Here is a 23,079-nt window from a genome sequence, read left to right on the forward strand (position 1 = left end):
TTTATCTCCGAACCCAAAAGGACCTTTTACAGAGACTACGTAACTAAATAGTTAAACTGTTACAGTATTCTCGTTCCATTTTTCACAGGATTCACTCAGTTACGCCACCTTTGTAAAAACGATGTAGCCATCCTTCTCTCAAAAACACTGCCACCTGAGTGGTCAGCAGGGGACAAAGTACCGTGGAATCCTGGAATCGGAAACCATCCCCGTAAAGAATGGCTAAATCTTGTGTGGGACTATCTCGGAAAAAACTTTCCAACCATTGACGAGCTTAAAAGGTTTCGAAACCTTCCGTTGCTCCCACTCGACATGTCACAAGCGTCGGTTACCTTAGCAAGACTTACGCAGCCATCTAAGATAGTTGTAAGAAACCTTCAGGGAGATCACCTTGATGAGAACGTCACTGACGTTTTGAAAGTGCTTGGTGTGACTGTAATGCAGGAGTACCCGGAATTTTTACGCGTCCATCCTGCGCTAGCGAATGCCTTTGTCCATTCACCAACAGTTAAAGGTGTCTTACGAGCTCTGGCGGCATCGCTCCCCGAGATGGCGACTGGAATGCATAAAGTAACAGACCACGGCAAACGCTCCTTGAGAAGGTTCATTGCTAAAGCCTCCTCGCTAGAACCGGAAGAGAAGCAGGTTCTCTATAGCTTTCCTTTGTTTGAGACTCTATTCAAGACTTTTGTGTCGAAGGAAAACGGTCTTCGTGCCGCCCCTGAAGAGTCGTTTCCGGTGGCTCCCCGAAGGGATCTCATTGACATCAAAGAAGACGCTTCCAAGCGATTGGTAGTGCTAATGGACATCCGAATCCTCACATCGCATGAATTTTTCATTGAGGAAGTATTTCCAGGGGTGGAAGAAGGCCATTATTCTGCTGAAACGATAGACAGACTTATGGTCTTTGTGCTGGAGCACTATCAAGTCTACGCTGGTGCCGACTGGAGATTTAAAGAGAAGTTAAAATCTTTGCCGTTTGTCTCAACCAAAAGTAGACGAGTAAAGCCTATGGAGATATTCGATCCCAGGAAGGACTTGTTGAGGCGTATTTTCGCCGAGGAAGACGTTTTTCCTACCGGAGAGCAGTACAACGACCCTGCAGCCCTGGTGATTTTGGAAACTCTAGGAATGAAAGGCGAGGGAGATATCACTGGGCAAGACCTGCACCAAAGTGCCAAAGCGGTCAGCAACATTTCAAGCCTTTCAACAGCGGAAAGAAAGTCAGAAGCGATCATGCAACACATAACACGGAATCCTTCTAAGCTTCAAGAGACGACTTGTGGAACGTCATTGGGATTGCAGCTTCAAGACATTTCATGGGTATCCAGGGTTAGAGGAAAACCCAGCGATTATCCGCAAAGACTAACGTTTTGGGGAGAAACGTGCAGCGAATCACACTTCCACAAGCCCTCAGAAGTGAAGAGCGATCAACTGGCAAATCTCATCGGATCTTTACAGCCAGTCGTTAAAACAGAGTCATCTAGCCAGGTAGCCAGTTTCTATTCCTGGAATATGAAGCCAACGGTGTTCGAGGTCGCTCGGCATCTTAAAAACGTGATCGGCTCTTACAACACTGCTGAAAAGCCGCGTTATATCATGATAATCAAGGAAATCTATCAGTGTCTAAGTCAAGCAGATCGCGCTGACGTAAAGGAGGCATTGTGTGGCCTTGAAAGTCTGGCCTGGGTTTGGAATGGAGATGGCTTTTCTTCTCCTAATCTGATGTTATCCAAGAAACCGCCTATTGATCTGTCACCATACGTCCACGCCCTTCCTTCAGAAGTGGAACATTTCTCCGCTTTTCTTTCTAGTTTTGGCTTGCAAGAGCAGTGTGACGACGCATTCTTACTTCAGGTTCTGCATTTGATAAAACAGAAGTATGACAATGGCACACAATTTTCCACTTCAGAAGTGAAGAAAGACCTCCAATTATCGGTGGATATTCTGAATGAAGTTAAGCCAAACGTTGGTGAACAATTGCCTTCTACGCTTCAAGAAAAGGTTCTAATTCCAACACACGTGGAAAGAGATACCTATCTCAAGCTTGCACCAGTTGACGATTGCATGTACTGTGAACATGAGTGGTTGGAAAGAAGCAACCAAGATGAAGGGATGGATTATATGTATGTACATCCAAACATCCCGAATAGCACAGCTGAACTTTTGCTTGTACCAACGCTTATGAATCGAATGCTAGAGCCGGACGAACTGGAAATAGGAGAAGAATTTGGGCAAGAAGAAAAACTAACTCGCAGACTTGGGAGACTTTTGGAAGACTACACCGATGGATTCGCGGTACCAAAAGAACTTGTACAAAACGCAGATGATGCTGGTGCCACCGAAATCAGATTTCTTTATGATGAGAGAACAAACGAAGATGCCATGACCTGCCTGATTGACGAAGGAATGAGACACTGCCAGGGTCCTGCACTGTGGGTGTACAACGATGCTGAGTTTCGAGACGAAGATTTTACAAACATTACAAAACTGAACGGTGCTACAAAAGAATCCGACACTGAGAAAATTGGAAAGTTTGGACTCGGCTTCAATGCAGTGTACAACCTGACGGATGTTCCAATGTTCCTGAGTAGGAATTATTTTGTGATTTTTGACCCCAACACTTTCTATCTGGGAAAAGCAATCAGGAACAAGAACAAACCTGGAATGAAGATAGACATCAACAAGAACACAAGGAGACTGAGAAATCTTAGCAATCAGTTCAAACCCTTCAATGGAATATTTGACTGTGACCTTCGTCTGGAAAAAGAGGACAACTCTTTTCACGGAACACTATTTCGCTTTCCTTTACGAACCAAAGAGCAAGCTGTAAAAAGTGAAATTAAGCAACTGCATTACGACAACAAACAAGTTGAAGAACTCTTGAGGCTCTTCACTCGTGGCGCTAAAACCTTGCTGCTCTTTACGCAGAATGTCCGCCGCATACAAGTGTTTCATTTGCCAAGGGAATCAGCTAGTTCTGAGCAACCCATAATGTTGTTTGAGGTCAGCAAAGCATTGCATCAAGACGGAATCTTAAGAGAATTGTCTGTCCCGGTCACTCTTTCCCCAGCTGTTAGGAGCCGTAGCAATGAAGAACAGAACTTTCTTAAACAGTGCAACTTTCTGCGAGCATCATCTGAGATTGCCAAGCAAACAGGAGATTCCATCAGCTCTAATACTGATTTGCTCAGCTCGGCAGTTATGATTACCATCAAGAGCACCGTTACAGATAGTGGAAAATCGTTCCTTGAGAACAATGGCCACCTGCAGGATGAATCTGAAGTTTGGCTTGTCGCGTCTTCTATGGGCAAAGGGAATGCAATGCAATTTGCGAAAGGTGATAGGAGTCTTCTTCCATCAGCTGGAGTAGCTGCTCGGATGATGCCTGACGACTATCAGAAGCTTCTGCCTGTACCGGTTACCGAACAAATACCGGCGAAAGAGCCGCATCATAAGGGAAACCTATTCTGCTTCCTTCCGCTTCCAATCTACAGTGGTTTCCCAGTGCACGTAAATGGGGCATTTGCAGTAGCCGCCAGCAGACGAAGCTTGAAGGAGAAAACAGCTGATGACAAGAGCTGCATTGGAGTAGAGTGGAACAATCTTCTCATGCAAGACTCCATCTGTGCAGCATATCTAGATCTCCTTGAGGACTTGAAGAAGACTGCTACGGACAAATACGAGTTCCACTCACTATGGCCAAAATCTTGTCAAGTAGAACCAAACTGTCAGCCGCTTGCACGCTCATTCTACCAAAATCTCGCTAGTGGAAGCTTTTGTCTCTTTTCAGATGGAAACAGATGGGTAGACATTACGCAAGTAGTCTTTCTGGAACCAAACTTTCGCCAAGACCCACAAGTAGGACATGTGTCATTTGAGGTTTTTCACTTGTTAAAAAAGAGGAAAGAAGCCATCATTGATCTACCAGCAGATGTGTACGAGTCTTTTCTAGAATATGATCTCGCAGCAGTAATCCAAGATAGAAGCTATGACAAGGGAAGGTTCTTCCGCGAGCTGTTCTTTCCGAACATTAATTCGGTACCAAGTCACCAGAGGGACAAGTTGGTCTTGTACGTTCTAGATTCGTGCGTTCAACACGACAAAAACGACGGAGACTTCGACTATCTCATTAAATCACATGAATGCATTCCAGCTTCACCGGATGGCCGCAAGTTGAAGTGCCCGGGCCAACTTATTAATCCGTACAAAAATGCCGCATCTCTTTTTAGCCCTGAGGACATAAGGTTTCCATTTGGCACAGAAGAAACCTTTTTAAACAGTTTGCGACTGGCCAAACTTGAACAGCTTGGGATGTTAACGGATGATCTTCCATGGCCTGAGGTTGCCGAAAGAGCAGAGAGTGTCAGCATTTTAAATGAAATTAGTGGAGAAGCAGCTTTGAAGCGCGTAAAGGCACTGATGGATCATCTTCAATGGAAGCTGTTGCGTGAAGAGAAAAGCTCTTGCCCCGATGATGTCCGTAAAAGAGTCTTACAAGCAAAATTTCTACCCTTACTTCAGAAACCTTACAAGTTTCCTCTTCGCTGGAAAGGAGATGAAATGCAAACTGGGAACAAGAGAACATTGCTGTCACCCAAGGAGTCCTTTTTACAGAGCGAGAAGTACTTAGTCTGCTGCACTGAACCGGTAGTAGATCAAGATATGTCAACAGGTGTTCAAAAGTTTCTGTATTTAGACAAAATGAAGGCCACACTCGACCATATTGCATCACAACTTGATGCTGCGTCGTCGATAAACGCCAACGGTCTTCATACACTGGCATCCTACCAGCTGAACGAAGTGTGCTTGGCAGCGTACAAATATCTTCAAACGGCCCTTGACAGTAAAGAAGTCGAGGCTGAGCAATTGAGAGAGAGTTTTCGTGGAAAGAAGTTCATTCTCTGTGGGGAGGAATTCGTTTGTGCAAGGCAAGTGGCTTTCAAGTTGGATGTGGACTGTTCTCCATATCTTTATAAGCTGCCACGTGATTTCGCCAGATCATTTGAAGGTTTAATGAAAGCAGCTGGCGTAAAAGATGCTTTTGAAAAAGAAGATTTCATTTCTTGTTTGAATCTTATAAAGCAGACGTTCCAGGATTCAAAGCTCGATGAGAAGAATCTTCAAGTGACAATCAATGCGTCTGTTCAATTGGGCAACTGTAAGACACATTCGAAGGATGACGGAAACGAAACTCTTGAAAGTCGGGATTCGTTTTCTCTTCCTGACTCCAAAGGAATGATGCGATCAGTTGGAGACCTTTGTATGAGAGACTGCCCATGGATGCTAGACGAAATTGGGGTTCATTTTGTAAGTGATATGATTCCGCCCAAAACGAGTTTGCAATTGGGTGTCAAAACGCGCCGCGAAGAAGCATTGAGACATTTCTCGCGTGGTATCCCCTTTGGCCAAAAAGAGAAACTAACAAATCGTTTAAAACGCATTCTGACAGCTTACCCGTGTGAGAACGAAATATTGAAAGAACTTCTCCAGAATGCAGATGATGCTCAAGCAACAGAGATTTGTTTTATTAAAGACCCTCGACAACACCAAGATGAGAAAGTGTTTGGAGACTCATGGAAACCACTGCAGGGTCCTGCATTGTGCGTCTATAACAACAAGCCTTTCACTGAAGCTGATATTGTGGGCATACAGAACCTTGGAGAAGGTAGTAAAGGGGACGATCCAAACAAGACTGGCCAGTATGGTGTAGGCTTCAATGCAGTGTACCATTTGACTGATGTCCCGTCATTTGTCTCTAGTGGAGAAGAGATTGGAGATGTTTTGTGTGTGCTGGATCCACACTACAAGTACGTGCCTGGTGCAACTGCCTTGGAACCTGGGATGATGTTCAGAGAAACATCGAAGTTAAAGCACATGTTTCCAGATGTGTTTTCTTGCTATATTGAAGATGATCAGGAGTTCCCAATGCAAAATTCAACAATGTTCCGATTTCCATTGAGAACCCAAGAGATGGCAGATAGCTCCAAGATTTCAAACTCCCCAGTAACGCTGCCAGCATTGGGTGACATGATGGAGGCACTTAAAAAAGAACTATTTGAAGTTCTGCTTTTTGTCAATAACGTCAGGAAGATCACCTTGTGTGATATTGATGAAGAAAGTGGAGAGGTGGTGAACTCATATTCTGTCGAAGCAGAAATGTCAGAAGAGGATGTAACAAAGAGGCAACAGTTTGTCACCTACGTCAAACAAGTTACAAAGACAGGTGATAAAATAGACCGATTTTCCATAAGGGACATCGAAGTGAAAAAGTGTTCTTATGTTCTGAGGTTACGAGACAGCCTTGGCAACGAAGAAAAATGGCTGATTGTTAGACAAATTGGATTTGACAATGAAGTGCCAACAAGTATCATAGAAGCCTACAAAAAGGGTGATCTGGGAATGCTTCCTAGAGGTGGTGTCGCTTGCCTTTTGGAAAAGAATTTCAAGCAAGGGGAAGCGGGGACTACTAGGAAAAAAGCTTACTGCTTTCTTCCACTTCCTCTAGAAACTGATCTTCCAGTCCATGTCAATGGTCACTTTGCACTGGACCACGAAGCCAGAAGAGATCTGTGGAGAGATCTACGTAACGACTATCGCATTGACTGGAACAACGCTTTGCTGAGAGATGTGATAGCCTCATGCTATTTAACGCTTTTGGATGAGGTGAGGAATTGCCTTGATCTACCAATTACACACAACGCTGAAGAAGTTACGCTGGACTGCAGTAAAGATGCTTTAGTAAAAAAGATCAACGACTACGAGATTCTGTTTCCCATGATGGTCTCAGCCAATCCGTACTGGGAAACCTTGGTAAGATCCGTGTATCAAGGAATGAACAACAAGAGACTAAGGTTTCTTCCAGTAGTGCGAAGTATAGCTTCAGAAGCTACCACTTCAACAGTTCATCTAACATGGCTTCCTCCAACGGGCGGGGGAAAAGACGAGGCATTCTTCAACAATCTTGGGAAAAGTGATTGTTTTGCCCCTCGACCAAGGCGCTCTCCTCTCGAAAGAGATTTTAAAAGCAAGGAGAAACAAGGAGCGGAGCTGAAAACGTGCTTTGAGGAAACCACGCCTGCAATTCAACTAACATGGCCTCCTTCAACGGGCGACGGGAAAGACGTCAGCAATCTTGAAGAAGGCGGTGCTGATGTTGCTCAACCAAGGCGCCTTCCTCTTCAAAACGATCCTGACAAAGAAGAGAAACGAAGATTGGAGCTGAAAACTTCCTTTGAAGAAATTCTACTGGAAACGGGATTTAACCTCGTAGAATTTTCCTCATCTGTATACTCAGCGTTTCAGGAGTCAGGTGTGAGTTCTCGTTGCGTATCTCCTTCTTCCGTAATGGAGTTCTACAAGACCTTCAAAAATGAAGATCCTCTTTGCCGCATTGGATCTATTTATGTTGATGTCGGAGAGACGCCGTTTAAAACCATTGACGGTGTCACACTCGTGCTTAAGTACTGTAAAGATGACGAACTTTTCTTAGCAAAGTTGCCAGGACTTCCCCTTCTTGTAACACAAGACAATCGTTTACAAGAATTCAGCACTTCTGATCCGAAGTTTCTCTCGCGTCATTACGGAATCCTACCGCCATGCGGAGAAATGTTTGTCCATGATCGAGTAAGGATACGAATCTTTGGCGAAGCTTTGTGTCTTAAGTCACCTGTTTTCAAGCAGTTTGGAGTTCAGGACTTTGCCAGTAACCTGCATCGAGCTCTACCACGCCAATATTACAGCGAGGATGGGTACGTAAAGTGGTCTCCAGAACAAGGCTCAGTACCAAATAAAAACTGGGTGAACAAGGTTTGGTTTTTCCTGATTGAAAAATCAAGTGATGCCCTCAAGGAAATAGCCTCAAGGAAACAGGAGGAAAGAAGCATTTCTGAAATACAAGAACAAGAAATCAGAAGCATTCGTACAGTAGTGCAACCTCTTTCAAACTGGAGCATTCTTCCTTGCACTGAGAATATCGAACTTCCGCCAGTCTGTGGGAGAAGCACTTCTCGTCTGGCACCGGAACACTTCCTTGTTCCCTCGAGGCTAGCAGAATCTGTTCTTGATTTCAAAGATGTTGATGCTAACAAGTCGCTTGGTGATGCTTTGCGAAAACTCAGTCTGGCAGAGTTGAATCATGTTGTCTTGTTGTCGGATTCCTGGCATCTTGCACGTAAGCTAGTAGCTTCACTGAGGAAACCGGAATCTATTCTTACTTCCTTAGAGCAGAAGATGTCGAAAAACCCTCAGGCAATTAGAGGCAAATTGAATACCTCGGAATGTGAGACTATTTTACGGTATTTCAGCGACAACGTAGCACGTTTGCAAGAACGCGACAAGAGCATACTAAGAAGACTTCCTTTTTATCATGCAACACATGGTGGACTCATCAGTGTTGACAGTGCAAGTGTCTGCGTCTTACCCATTGGTATTCCACGCGAAGAGATGGAACAGCTAGGATTTCATCAACGTGTGGTGTTTCTCGAAGGCCGGCCAAGTCTGTCTCCGCTCTTTAAATCTCTGGGATTCCAGTGTGTCTCGGCTGTCGACGTATATTGCAATTTTATTTTGAAGTCCTTCGATACTTTTAGCTCCGAAGGACGACTCGCACACCTTAAATACATCCGTGATTCTATTTTAGTAATGATAACAACCAGTGAGAATGACAAGGAGAGGTTACTAACTTGTTTGAAGAACACAGCGATTGTCACCTCCTCAGATGGGAGTTTGAAGAAAGCGTCTTCTTTCTATGATCCCTACAATGATGTTTTCAAATTAATGGTTTCTAAAGACAAGTTTCCACCAGAACCTTTCATCAAAGATGAGTGGCTGCCATTTATGAAAAAAATCGGGCTAATCTGTGGAGTTTCCCAAGATCTTTTCAAGACATTTGCTGCTGAAGTTGCGCGCGAGGGCGCAATGCAGCGGACTGAGATAACTGACAAAAAGTCCAAAGTCCTGGTAAAGCACCTGTTCCTTCGAGAAAATGTTGTAGAGGAAGGGCTTCTTCAGGCTGTTTCTGACATCCGTTTTGTGGCCACAAGCGTTGTGACGGAAGAACTTAGAGTACTCCATCCACAGTTCGGTGAGGAACGTAATGGCAACATTCCATACACTGCATTCAACGGCTCTGTAATAGCGGAACACACTAAGATAGTTTGGTCGACAGCAGCTCTCCTTCCAGATTGGGCACATCCAGAGAAATACCAGTACACGATGGAAGTTCCAGATTCGTTCAGTACAAGTTCTTACTGCAATGAAATTCTCGCCCAACTTCATATTCTGAGAACACCAACTGTGGAACTAGTTGCTTCTCACTGCCAAAATCTTTCCTGGTCGCTGGAAAAGGAAAACGACAGCGTTCTGACGTATTGTCAGAAAGCAACACGGAAGTCAGTGATGAGAAATATCTACAAGTTTCTTCAAGCCAAAGCCATGCCAGGCGCCATTGCAAAAGGACTTCTTGCGCATACACCTTGCGTTTTGGTCGAGCAAGGTGGACGTTTGGTTTATGCTAAACAAGTCGTGATTGAATTTTACTTGGACTGTGAGATCAAGCCGTTTCTTTACAGAATGCCTCCCGAGCTTAGTGAGTTCACACAACTGTTTAACTACCTGGGCTGTTCCACTTCTGTTACACCTTCTCACTATGCCATGGTCCTAAACATGCTACACGGACGATGTAAGGGAAAAGAACTGGAACCAAATGAAGTTTTCAGTGCTTTAAAAGCGGTTAAGGGCCTCCTTGAAACGATGCAAGACAATCCCGACGCACAGCAGGATATATCTACCTTGTACCTGCCAGCTGTCTATCCATTCAGCGGCGACTTCGCTTTGAATGACACCGTGCTGCCTGTTGTTTTGATGAAGGCTTCTGAGCTCATCTTCGATGACGCCCCGCATTACCTCGATCGTGTTCATAACTTCAACCTGCCTTTTTTGGTGAACCTTAAGATGGCCAATGTTGGCTGCAAATCCAATGTAAATTACAAGGACTTGGTCATGCTTCTTCCCACAAATGTACGGCCTCAGATGATGTCCTGCGTAATCGAAGAAAAGTTCGTGGAATCAGAAGATGATAGCGAGAGATTTGATTTTGGCGCTGCTAGTTCACTGAGAAAGCAACTGCACTCTGAGCAGTTCTACCGCGGAATTCTCAGGCTCATTCGTCACGCCAATCAAGATGGTGGGCTCGATGAAAGTGTGGTCGCAACTGTAAGGAGTAGTCTGCAAAGCATTGAATTCCTTGGCATGAGTAAAATTGTCACTCATCTAGTTCACAGTGGAGAAGTGATTCAGGGAAGTGAGCTCGAAGTATCGTACTTCGTAGAGAAGGGTTCAGAGTCAGGTCAAAATATCTGGAAAGTGTACGTCAACGCCGTCCAAGACGCAGAAGAAACTATCTCGACCATTGCTCTAACATTATCACAACTGATTGCAGACGCGTGTAGAGGAATGCTGCGGGAGACGATTCTGCTCATACCCGAGATGCTGCGTATCGACACGGGCAAAATATTTTCCTTATTAGATAGAATGAGGATTCGGCGGGACGATTCCTATGATGCAGACAAAAGAAATGTCTTCCCACCCCCAGGCAGTTTCATCCCTATTGCAATGCATAACCTTCTAAATCCGGGCTTCGAAGCGTTTACCCCTGGAGAATACGTCGGATACGAGTTACATGATCCAAGTCTTGAACTGCAAGAAGGAGATGCCACCTACATTTACGCTGTGATAATCGAAGAAGTGCCAGGGGACGATGTAAGCCCGTTTACGAGGCTTTACAAGATCAACATTGGAGAGGACAAGGAACCACAAATTGTCGACGCTACTAAGTTGTACAAATTTCACCGTGTTCAAGAGGTGACATCATCTGAGGTAGCCCTGTCTGGCCAACAAGAAAGCTCTTACTCCGCTTCGGATAGACAGAAGATTTTTGACGAAATTTCAAGAGCGCTCGAAGAAGCTTGGAGGCTGCCGGAAAAGAGAAGAAAACAAATCGTCAAGCGACTGTTTCTACAGTGGCATCCCGACAAGAATCCAGGAAACGAGGTATTCTGTACAGAAGTATTTCAGCACATAAAGAGTGAAATCGAACGATTGGAAAGAGGAGAATCACGCAGAGGTGAAAGCTGGAGCTCCAACTATGGTGCTTTCTATGATTTCTGGGAAAGGCGTGCAAGGCAGTATCGCTCACAGCGCCAGGAGTATCGCGACAGCTTCTTTCGGCATTATGGGCCATCTGGCAATAGAACACATTCATGGTACGTGCCTCCAAGCTTTTGTACAACGAATCCCCAGCCACGAGAGGCACGACGCTGGTTCCGACAAGCTGAAGCCGACCTGGAGGCTGCTGATAATGACATTGCTACCGTGAAACCATCGTACGAGTGGGCCTGCTTCAAATGCCACCAGGTAAGAATAGGTAAAGGCAGGTAAATTCTGTATACGAACCAAGTGACCCATCAAGCCGGAGCTTATCCCGTTTTGTGTAGCATGAAGCGACTAGGAATATTTCTTGTCGCCTCTGGATGGAATGGTAGTCCATCGCAGGGTTACCCCCAACCTTAAACTCGCCAGTACTCATTTGTACACCTGGTTGGAGAGCGGCACTGTAAGAGTTAAGTGTCTTACCCAAGTACAGAACACAGTGTCACTTGCCAGAGCTCCAACCCCGACCGCTCCATTCGGAGTCGAGCACACTAACCATGAGGTAAACGCGCCTCCACACCAGGTAAGAACATTACATCGAAATTGCTGATGCAACTCGGTTTCAATCTTGCACTTTTTATGATTATTTCAACATAGGAATTAAAATTAAATTTCCAGTAAAGAGCTCATTACTTCGCTTCTGGGAGTAACGCTAGAGCAGTTTTGACTGTGATAAAAAAGAGAAATGATCGAGATTCTTACAGTAACAACAACCGGCCTTCGAAAACAAAATCGCTTGTATTTTTGTCACTAAAAAAAAAAATATATGTAAACGTGTCTTTTCCCATTAAGAGTACCAACATGAAAGCGCTTGTCCAGTGAAGACGGGAATCTACACTATTATTTTACAGTTCCGTTTAATAAAACCGCTTCGAATGACTGGCCCATAGCTATGCCTTTCGATAACCCGCAAACTCAAATTCAATACCTAACAAGCGACTTTTTATTTCAATCATAAGTACGACGGCATTCAAAGAACCTTGAAAAGAAGCGAAGTAATTCGATCACAGGTAACGAATCGCAACCCTCAAATTGAACATTTTTAACCTGTCGAATTTAACAACTGTTTCTTGGGGGGCCCGCTAAGATAATTAATGGCAGTGAAAAGCGCTACTTTGGTCTGAGAAGTGTTCGCGTTTTGTTAAAGTCGTACTATATGATTGTTGTAACAATCTTGCCTTTCTGCAGTGTGCTTGACACTTGTTGTATATAGTTTACTTCCCAAACGAATCTCCTGTAGCTCAGGGACACCGTGCTCGACCGGTGAGCTGAAAGTGTCGCCAGCATGTGTCACTGACTAAGTAATACCTTAGTAACAAGTTTCATAGGGCTGATTTCAAGTGAGTTTCGTAAACCCCCTAAAGAACCAAGGTAATCATTGTGGTCAATCACAAAGTACACAGGCAATCCAGTGAGCTAAGCAAAAAGAAAGAAAGAAAACAAAAACGCGGGAAAAAGTGTACGAGCGAGTCACGATTGGTTCTGGAGTTACTACTGATTGGATGAAAAAGTGGCGTGAGGTTTTTAAACCATTGCCAAGTGTAGTAACACAAGGCCAAAGCAAATGCGAATTAATTTTGAGGCTCAAGTGAAAACTGCTCTGTGTACAATTATTTCTTTCCAATCATATGATAGTGTAACAAGAAAGGCTGTTCGTGTTGCAGGCTGCGGAGAAGGCACTGAAGGCTGCCCAATATTCTGTAGATGCTCACAAGAATAATATTCACAACTTAGTCCAGAACTCCCGGGCACTGGATGATTCTCAGTTGACCACGCTATCAAGCCAACTTGAGAGTTCCCTGGGTGATTCAACGCGCATGCGCTACCCCGATCAGGTTTGTTTTCCTCGGATTCCAAACGACGTTTACTCTCGAGACATGGCCCAAGAAGCACTAGGACTAGCCAGGAGTATCCTAGACAGAGTCAGAAGCAGAGTTTTATAGGTGGGTACCTCTATAGAGACTGAGAAAAAAATAAGAAGGCAAATAAGGAAGAGGCACAATTCATTTTTGATCTTTATTCTGTTCCTTTGTTATGTCCAGGGGCCCGTTTCTCGAAAGCTCCGGAAACTTTTAGGGCTCGCAAGGCCATTTTTAGTTCATCTGTACCTGAAAATAGAGAGGTGTATACGCCTGAAACTTCTTGTATGAAGGGATCTTCTGTTCCTATTTAGTATATGCGAATAAAGCAGCTCTGCAATCATAAGGCTTTGGAGTTTGCTACGGCTTTTCGCGTGCGAAAACTTTTCGAGACCTTCGAGAAACGGGCCCCAGGACACTAATCGACACATACGCAAAACCTTGCCAGCTAAGGTCAGCTAAGGTTTAAGTAATACGAAAGCGAGAAGACGCTTTAGAAGTTAAGCTTCCAAATTACTGGGCAGTACCTCATGTACATTACTAGAATGACGCCGGAGTGTTCATCCGTGTAAAAGCTTGCAAGCAATATTTTTTTTCTCAAGAAGTCTTCCAGTATATGGTTCGCTTTCACCCTCTCTTTCCCCGGCATTGAGCAAGTAAACAAATTTCTATGTCGTTGTTGCAAATGTATTTCATAGATGTAATATATTTTCTTTAATTTTAATTCGATGATTAATTTCTCTTTAATTTTGTTTTTAGGAAATGCCGCAATAGACTGGCATACATCACAAGACAATTAAATTTGCAGCCAAAGATGTCTTCCAAGCCAAGATGTTAGTGCGATTCTTATTACAATAATTGTAGCCACGATAGACATCGATTTATCTAGTTTTGGAAAGTTGTAGGTATTTGATTGAGCTAGAGATTTCCATTGGATTCAAAACTTGATGTATTCGCATTTTAAAACCACGTCTCTATAAATGACTTGGTAGAACGATTGTAGCATATACTGTAGTTTAGAGAATATTTTAATAATAAAGTGTATTATCGTTTGTCTCACAATGTAGTCACTTGAAATGTAGATCGCGACGTTTCGACTGCTTACTGCTAGTCTTCTTCAGGCGATAAGGTCGACTGATTGCACGGTATCATTTATATCACAAAGGTCGGCTGTGATTGGTGCATTTCGATCCTCCTATTGTTCCATTGTTCCGGCGAGTAGCTGTTCCCTCAGTGGTCCGCTGTTGTACCGTTCTCCTGTTGTTGTGTTTCTTGATCGTGGGTATCCATGCTTCAGGAATTTCAATTCCACTATCCCTGTTGATGTTGTTAGGGTGAAGTCTTATGTGAATAGCTTCCTTGACCCTACGTGTGTACCAGTGAGGATCTCGATCAATAAACTTGACGATCGCGATCTACATTTCAAGTGACTACATTGTGAGACAAACGATAATACACTTTATTATTGCATCTACCACGATGAATAACAACAACCTTTTCCTCGAGAATATTTTAGTTGCTTGAAGGACTGGTATGTAACAGTAACAACTTAACAAGATATGTGGTCACTTTTAGCTCAAAAAGACTAATTCACTTTTTTGTAGCAAAGTGGCTATGACTGTGAACAAGATTTGCTTTTGAAGATATTTTGCATTATGTTCCTTGATATATCCTAATGTTAGGTTACGTATAGTAAAAGCCGGTGTAATAGGGTGAGAAGCCGAGCGTCATAGTTAAAGGTACCGTAAATCCTCGAATTAGCCACCCCCCCCCCCCCGAATAAGCGCCCCCTTCGAATAAGCGCCCCTGCTATCGGCCGAAATTTAAAATAAGCGCCCCTCTCCTCTCCCCTCATTTTGTGGACGAGTAATGAGACAACAACGGGTGTATAGTTTTCGTCATTTAGTATTGATTTGTACATTGTTTCAGTTTGTGAACACGTTTAGTGAAAACGTTGCACGCGTTAAGTACTAACGGTGCCGCGATTTAAACTTTAGGATAAGCCTTTTTTTGTCAATAAATAGCTTATGTTGGTGTTTACGTGCAGATGATGTATTAAAAAAATGATCATGTCAGGCTACGATTTGGGAATAATTAAAAAAGCGCCCCTCGTCGAATAAGCGCCCCTCGTCTTATCCTAAATTTGAAATAAGCGGCCCGGCCGCTAATTCGAAGATTTACGGTAGTTACTATTCTCCATGGTAGTTCTTTATCATTTGAGGCTCGTTTGTGCGTTTTACGCGAAATTTACGGTTAATTAGTTCTTTTGTATTCATATACCCTCTTCTGATTATTCTAGCGAGGTTCCCGGTAGTAACGGAAAGTGACTAGTGGAAAAAAACCAAGGGTTTGACCTGTAAGGGGTAAGGGTTCAATAAGATCAAAAGTAGCTATAGTTGTGACCATGAGTTTAATTGATGAAACAGTGTTAATAACCCTTTTCAAGTAACATACCCCATTGCTTTATCTCATGGTGATATTTCCAACAATGGAATTGCGTGAGCGAGATATTGTACTGCCATACGTCACCACACAACGTAGCTAGTATGGTAAAAATAGCTGGGCTCGCTTCAACCGACACTTCACTAGTGTTACGGATGGCCATTATAAAGCAAGAAGTTACTTTAATAAAGATTTAATGTTGTTTCTCACTTGACGCTACCACCTCCTTTGGGCCACTCCCCCACTAAGCTTGTCACAATACAACTGTCCTGTCAATCAATTGAAGTTAATTACGCACTGTTTATTACGGTCAGGTCTGATAAAGACTACTCCTGGGGAAGAAACTTGTAGCTAAATAAACAAAAGCCTCCATTTGGTGCGAAAAGATATGCTCGGATATTTGTCCGGGGACATTTATACCTGTTCCGAGAGGCGACCAGTTTCCCGAGAGCGAAGATCTAGGAAAACTGTGAGCTTCGAGGAACAGATAATGTCCAAGGACAAATATCCGAGCATCTATTTTCACCCCAAATGGAGGCTATTGTGGTTATTATCCCCAAAAAATTTAGTTCGATATGGAATCGGGCAAATAACATTTCAGACTGTTCGTGAATTTGTGTTCTTTTCACTACGATATTCAGTGGTCAGATTTTTTCGTTTTGTTTATTTTTAAGCGACGTTCAAATGATGGGTTGTGTGGACCTGAAACTGACGTGAGAGCCGCCAAACCAATTTGGCCGCCGTCCGTGGTATATAAAACTAATCAGAATTAAAGTATTTTTTCTACAAATAGTTCATCCAGACCTATGCAGTCGAACTTCCGGCTGCGACCACCTCTCCTCAGCGATCAGTTTTTCAGATTACCAAACATTTCCAAGTCAAATCACTCTATTTGGAACCTGTCGTAAGCGACCGCGACCACTTTTAGAGCTTAAAGTTTGAAATTTTCTTTTGTTTTTAATCTCCCGTAAACGACCATCTGACAGATAATAGAGCGGAAATTGGATAATAAGGAGTTGTATTCCTGGGTTGTTCAAGAGACGGAAATTCTCATTGAGAATTACCGGAATTTTTCTCGAAATTGACTTTCCACATGGAAACAGTTAAAAATTTGAAGAAAAAATGCACATACACTGTACTTTATCAGTTTTAAATGGGTCAAAATTTTGACTCAAAATGGTCAAGGTTCTCGTAAGTGACCACCTCGAAAGTGACCACATAGGCTTGACATTTTGGGTGGTCGCTTACGCGAGATTCGACTGTATTTGGAAAAGTTAGGAGAATTAGATTCTGTGATTTGGGGCACTTTCAGGAAAAATTTCGGAACGATCGCCCTTTAAATAATAAATAAAGTGAAGCCTTGAAGCCGACTGGCTCATAGCTGCCGGAGCTTATCCTGGTTTCTGTAGCATGAAGCGGCTAGGAGTATTTCTACTCCCCCTGGACGGGATGCTAGTCCATCGCAGGTCACTCCCCCGCAATTTGTTAGGTTTCCCCAACAATTCGCCGGTACTCATTTATACTCCTGGGTGGAGAGAGGCACTGTGAGAGTTAAGTGTCTTGCCCAAGAACACAACACAATGTCCCCGGCCAGGGCTCGATCCCGGACCGCTCGCTCCAGGAACGAGCGCACTAACCATGAGGCCACCGCGCCTCCCTTCATTCCTCGATCGCCCTTTAGTCCTCCAAAATATATTCTCTGGTCCTTCCATTTTCCAGAATTCTGAGTTACCTCTGTACCTTTGATCCCGCCTTTGTACCTCTCACATCCACCTATGTTTTACTGCCTTGTACTTCTGTTAACGGAGATCATCGCCAGAAACGTTAAATCGACTTTCGCAGTTGGAGCGTGACACTTAGAGTTTTACGAACTCTATTTTGCTCTATTGATTACAGAAAATATCTTGGGAAAATATATTGGGGAGCAGAGTTGGCGCAGTGATCAGAGCGTTCACCTCCCGCCAAGGTGGGCAGGGTTCAGTTTCAGCCCGATGCCATATGCGGGTTGAGTTTGTTGTTGGTTCTCGCCTTGCGCCGAGGGTTTTTCTCCGGGTTTTCCAGTTTTCCTCCCTTCACAAAAACCAACATCTCCAATTTCCAATTCGATCGGGATAGAGGACCCGTTTACTTCTTTAAACATTGTAATTTTTTAAGAGCTTTTAGTTTTCTCATGGTGTCAAACATCTTACAGTTCCCAAGCTGCTCCCTATCTAGTTTAGCCTTTCGTCCTATTAGTTTCTTAAGCCCAAGGGCAGATAGTTTCCGCAGCTGACCTTGTTCGAAGGAGCATAGAGGCTGATTAAACTTGAAAAACGGCACCTAAAAGAAGACTTATTTACTATGCCCACATGCACTCCTTTGGGCGACTATTTTTTTATGCAAATGTATATAAGAACTTCAGGTAGTGATCCATTTATGTCATGCTGTTTTGCCAAACTAAGCAATGAAGATTGATCCAGAAACTGGCAATGCAAAGACAAACGAGATAACGCCTAAAGGAAAGCGAGTCGAGTCTTGTAAGTCCAGAGATCAATACCGGGACTGATGATACTCCATTGAAGATCATAACATGCTCTGGATTGTGGCTTGACCCATACATGAGTGGACAAATTTGGTTGACATGCATAAATCAATCTTATCATCAGCTGGAAACCTTCAAAATAATTGTACCTCGATCAAAAGATGGCTTGCAGTATATTAGCAAGAATTTGCAAGAATTTCAGTGTTTTGATAACATTAAACCAACAACTGAAGCGAGAACTTTTTATGTGCCTAATTAATCACATAGCAGCTTGTATGAACCGTTTGTTGGATCAAGATCGCCCAAAAACTTGTTGAGTCAATCCAAACATTGACAATAGCCCAATTTCGATATATTAAAATTCAGCCTAACCCGGTAGACCTCAGCACGAGGCTCTGGGGAATAAACCCCACAAACTCTGTAGTTATTCCCCGGAGCCTCGTACTGAGGTTTATTGTTTTACGCTGAATTTTAATATATCGAGTGATCGGATCCTGACCCCGCTTGCTTACTACCGCTTTCCTGATCCAAAAGGAAGTAAATCTAGTCACAAGCCAAGAGACTATTACCGGGATTTTACTGATAAGATGTCATTCAAGACTTTGTTCCAAAAAAGTGGATTGCAGAATGGTCCATAAATAGGAGCACAGATTTGATCGACGTGTAAATGATATAAAAGTCTTATCACCTTCCTGGAACCCTTCAGAACAACTTCACTTCAGCAGAAAGATGGCTTGAAGGATATTCCGTAATCTTTTTATCCTCTTGATCTTCCAATGGCTACCGCTAGCGGAAGCATGTCACCTTCGGCATGGGATGATCATGTGGGCTCCTACAGACTCTTACAGCAACACGGTAAGAGCAGATTATTTCGTTATAATAGCACATTTCGAAGTACTCTCAGTATCGTTGTAGTAGGAGGGGTTTTCTACCATGCATGCTGTGGTTGTTCAAATGTTTATCGAGTAGTTATGACTCGAGGTATCTATTTACCTTTTCAGCGATCATATACTCCCTGCAAATTAAAAACTGATCATGTATTTCTGACTGTGCCTTAGACGAAATTGACCGCTGCTTTTTCGCGTGCGCGCATTCCCAGAACTATAGGTACTTGCAAACTTATTTTTTACTCTCACTTTTGTCCTCCTTCATCTCCATTCTTAACCCTCTCTATATCAGAAGAAAAAAGCAAAAATTGAAATCAATGTTTAAAACTTTGAATGATCAGTCTCCGGAGTACCTGAAAAGCCTATTTAAACTCTTCAACACGGACTATGGACTCAGAAGTATTAAAAACAAACTGGTTCTGCCTAAGCCCCGTACCGATTTTTTGAAACGTAGCTTCTGCCACAGTAGGGCGCATTAGTGTAATAGCCCTCCAACTAGCGTCAGAGCCATAAGATATCTTTAATCATAAAAATTACAATTTCCTCGATTGTGATTGACTTAAAAAACTCCTATTTTCCACTAATTCACTTGCCAAGTTGTTATCGGACAGTTTGTTATTGGACAGTTTGTTATTGGACAATTTGTTATCGGACAGTTCAATATGCCAATCACATTCAGAGTTGTAGTCACGTGCGTGCGTGCGTGCGCTAGCTTTTGTGTTTTTGGCGCCTAATTGCCGGTAAGAGGCACGGTGGCCTCAGAATGTTTACATCTTCTTTGCGCGTATTTAAATGCAAATTTTCCCTTTCTTTCATAACTTGGCTATTCTTCTTTTCTCGGAAATTGTAATTTTTATGATTAATTGGTAATAAGACTTCGTATCGTCCTATTCGGTCTGTAATCATACTCATGATAAACAAATCACTCTTACGATAACCGACCGAATTGGACTCCACTCAGTCCTATTACCATTACTTATTAACTTTAGATATGAGATAAATCGCCTACTGTCCCCCTCGTACTCTCACACTGCAAACATGTAAATGATTTTTTTTTAAATCTCAATCTTGCAACTGATGTTTTATGATATGTCAATTGTGTGTCGATCATTTTAGACGTTACCATGGCAACCGCAAATCTCATTTAGATTTGGCCAAAAATAAACTTTTTTCACATAATTCTGTATTTTTTCCAGTATTCTTAATCAAATTCCAGAAATTCACCGATTTGAACATCTCATAAGCATTCTGGCTTGATTTTGCATTGATTTGTAAGAAAATAGTAAAATACAAGATGGCGGGTCAAATAACGTCATTTGACCTCATATTACGTCACAACCAACAAGTATGGTATAATTTATAATGCAAGCTCAGGGCTATCTAATCAATGTAAATGTATTTCGCTATGCCTTAACAGAGCGAAAACCCAAGGGGGGTACCATCCACCCGCTCCCCCACCCTTGCACTAAGGCGACGGGGGGGGGGGTGGGGGGGGGGTTATGAGTAAGCTTGTGCTCCCGATTGTTGATCAATACGTTATTGTTTTTGGTGCCACGTTTGCAACTTTCCACATCTTCTAGTTGTTAGATCACTTCGGTTTCTGAAGATTATTGATCATTTAGTGTCGTTGTTACATGCTGCCACTTCCCTTGGATTCGCTAGGAAACAAAGTAAATTACCCGCTTGAACTTTTTCATTTCAAGCAATTTCGAATCCTTCTTAATTTTTTCAACGCAGTTCAAGACAATCTCCCCAGTGCTCATTTGCGCAGGGCTAGGGTACCTAACAAAGTAGGGGGTGCGGGATCATGTTCCCCAGGGAAATTTTTTAAATTTTCAGAACCTCAGGAATGTTATTTCAGTCATTCTGGCGGAGCTTTTGCACTACCGTGGAAGCCGTCAATAAGGTAATATTTTGAGTGCCCCCTGCCCTTTAAGCAATATATTTTTCTGCTGGCACCCTCTTTGAAGCCATATTTTTGGACATACCCACCCCCCTCCCTTCCAAATTTCACCAGTCCCCACTACCTCATAAAAAAATGAACGGTCCCTTATAACACGGAGCTGAGTTCCATACTGGATTAATGATTCATATTATGATCTCCAGTCCAAGCTTTTTTTCTGTCATTTTGGTCTTTAGCATTTACCTCACAATGCTCAGACGCTAGATGTGCGTGCATTATGCGTTTCAGGGTTCACGCGAGTCATTATCTGAATTTTACTCCTGATACGTTCATGAACAATGCCACTACCATTCTACTGATAATAAAGCTATTAATGGATGATCCGTGTACGAGTAAATGTGATTGACTTTCAAGATAAGATCTTAGTGATTTGCATTTTATCTTGTGCTTTACATGTGAGCATTTGTTAATCAACTTTCGATACGTAGTTTACCGTGTTTTACTAAGAAAATAACGAAAGTAATGTTATTAAATAACAGCGCATAGATAAAGGAGCGTAAGAAACTCAGATTAAAGAAAAATGACTGTCTGGTAAGCCCTGCGATCTTACTACCGGTGTAACTGGAGTCTTCCGCCAAATGCAGATATTCGGGATTTTATTGTTGAAATGTCACTCTAGACCTTGTAGCAATAAAAGTAGTTGCAGATTCGCACATAAATGGGAGGACACGTTTGATTGATGTGGAACGTGTAGTTGTTCTGGAACACTTCAAAACAAGTACACTTCGACAGAAGGATGGCTAAGAAGATATCACGTAATCCTTTTATCCTGTTGATGTTCCAATAGCTACCGCTAGCGGAAGCATCACCTTCCCGGACGCTAGGCACGCATGCGTAGTGCGCTTCAGGGCTTAAACGGCTCATTACCGGAATTTTACTGCTGATACGTTCATGAACACTGTCACTATCATTGTACTGACAATAAAGCTATTAATTGATTATCCATGGGCGAGTAAATTTGATTGACTTTCAAGATAAGATCTTAGTGATTTGCATTTTATCTTGCGCTTTGCACTTGAGCATTTGTTAATCAACTTTCGATTCATAGTTTACCGTGTTTTACTAAGAAAATAATAAAATTTTATGTTATTAAATAACAGAGCATACTGTCAATACCATTGTACTGACAAAAGAGCTATTAATGGATGATCCATAGGTTAGTAAATTTGATTGACTTTCAAGATAAGATCGTACTGATTTGCATCTTGCGCTTTGCGTGTGAGCATTTATTAATCAACTTTCAATACATAGTTTACCGTGTTTTACTAAGAAAATAACGAAATTAATGTTATTAAATAACAGTGCACAGATGAAGGGATGTTGGAAACTCAGATTAAAAAGAAGAAAATGACTGGATTCTGGGAGGCCTCCACGATCTTTCTACCTGTGTAGCTGGAATCTTCCGCCAAATGCAAATATTCGGGATTTTATTGTTGAAATGTAACTCAAGACCTTGCAGCAATAAAAGTGAATTGCAGATTGGCCCATAAGGGAGAACACGTTTGATTCACTTAGAACGTGTAATTGGTCTGGAATACTTCAAAACAAGTACACTTCGACAGAAGAATGGCTCGCAAAATATCCTGTAACCCTTTTATCCCTTGACCTTGCAATAGCTACCGCTAGCGGAAGCATCACCTTCTCGGAAGCTAGACATGCATGCATAGTGCGCTTCAGGGATCACAAGACTCATTAGCCGAATTTTACTGCTGATACGTTCATGAACACTGACAATAGAGCTATTAATGGATGATCCATGGGTGGGAAAATTTGATTGACTTTCGAGATAAGATCTCAGTGATTTACAGTTTATTTTGTGCTTTGCGTGTGAGCATTTGTTAATTAACTTTCAATACATAGTCTACCGTATTTTACTAAGAAAATAACAAAATTGATGTTAAATAACAGTGCATAGATAAAGGGATGATAAGAAAATCAGATTAAAACAAAAGCAAACAAAAAAAGACTGCATTCCGGAAAGCGCCGCGATCTTACTACCGGTATTCGGATGGATGTAGTTGGAGTCTTCAGCCAAATGCAGATATTCGGGATTTTATTGTTGAGATGTCACTCAAGACCTTATAGCAATAAAAGTGGATTTCAGATTGGTCCATAAATGGGAGGACACGTTTGATTGATGTGGAACGTGTAGTTGTTCTGGAACACTTCAAAACAAGTGCACTTTACAGAATTATG

The 23,079-nt window shown here is 42.6% G+C and overlaps 1 protein-coding gene across 1 annotated transcript in view; it reads left to right on the forward strand.

Annotated features, from left to right (window-relative positions):
- LOC145488615 (sacsin-like) overlaps positions 1–14,841 on the forward strand; it is a 28,238-nt gene extending 13,397 nt beyond the window's left edge. Inside the window, exons 8-10 of the mRNA XM_081467502.1 lie at positions 89–11,415; positions 12,876–13,154; positions 13,830–14,841. Of these exons, the coding sequence (XP_081323628.1) occupies positions 89–11,415; positions 12,876–13,154 (11,606 nt within the window). The 3' untranslated portion in view covers positions 13,830–14,841. The remainder of the gene's footprint in view (positions 1–88; positions 11,416–12,875; positions 13,155–13,829) is intronic.
- The last annotated feature ends 8,238 nt before the right edge of the window (positions 14,842–23,079 follow it).

Source organism: Orbicella franksi, chromosome 5 (assembly GCF_964199315.1).
Source record: "Orbicella franksi chromosome 5, jaOrbFran1.1, whole genome shotgun sequence".
Classification (NCBI taxonomy): domain Eukaryota; kingdom Metazoa; phylum Cnidaria; class Anthozoa; order Scleractinia; family Merulinidae; genus Orbicella; species Orbicella franksi.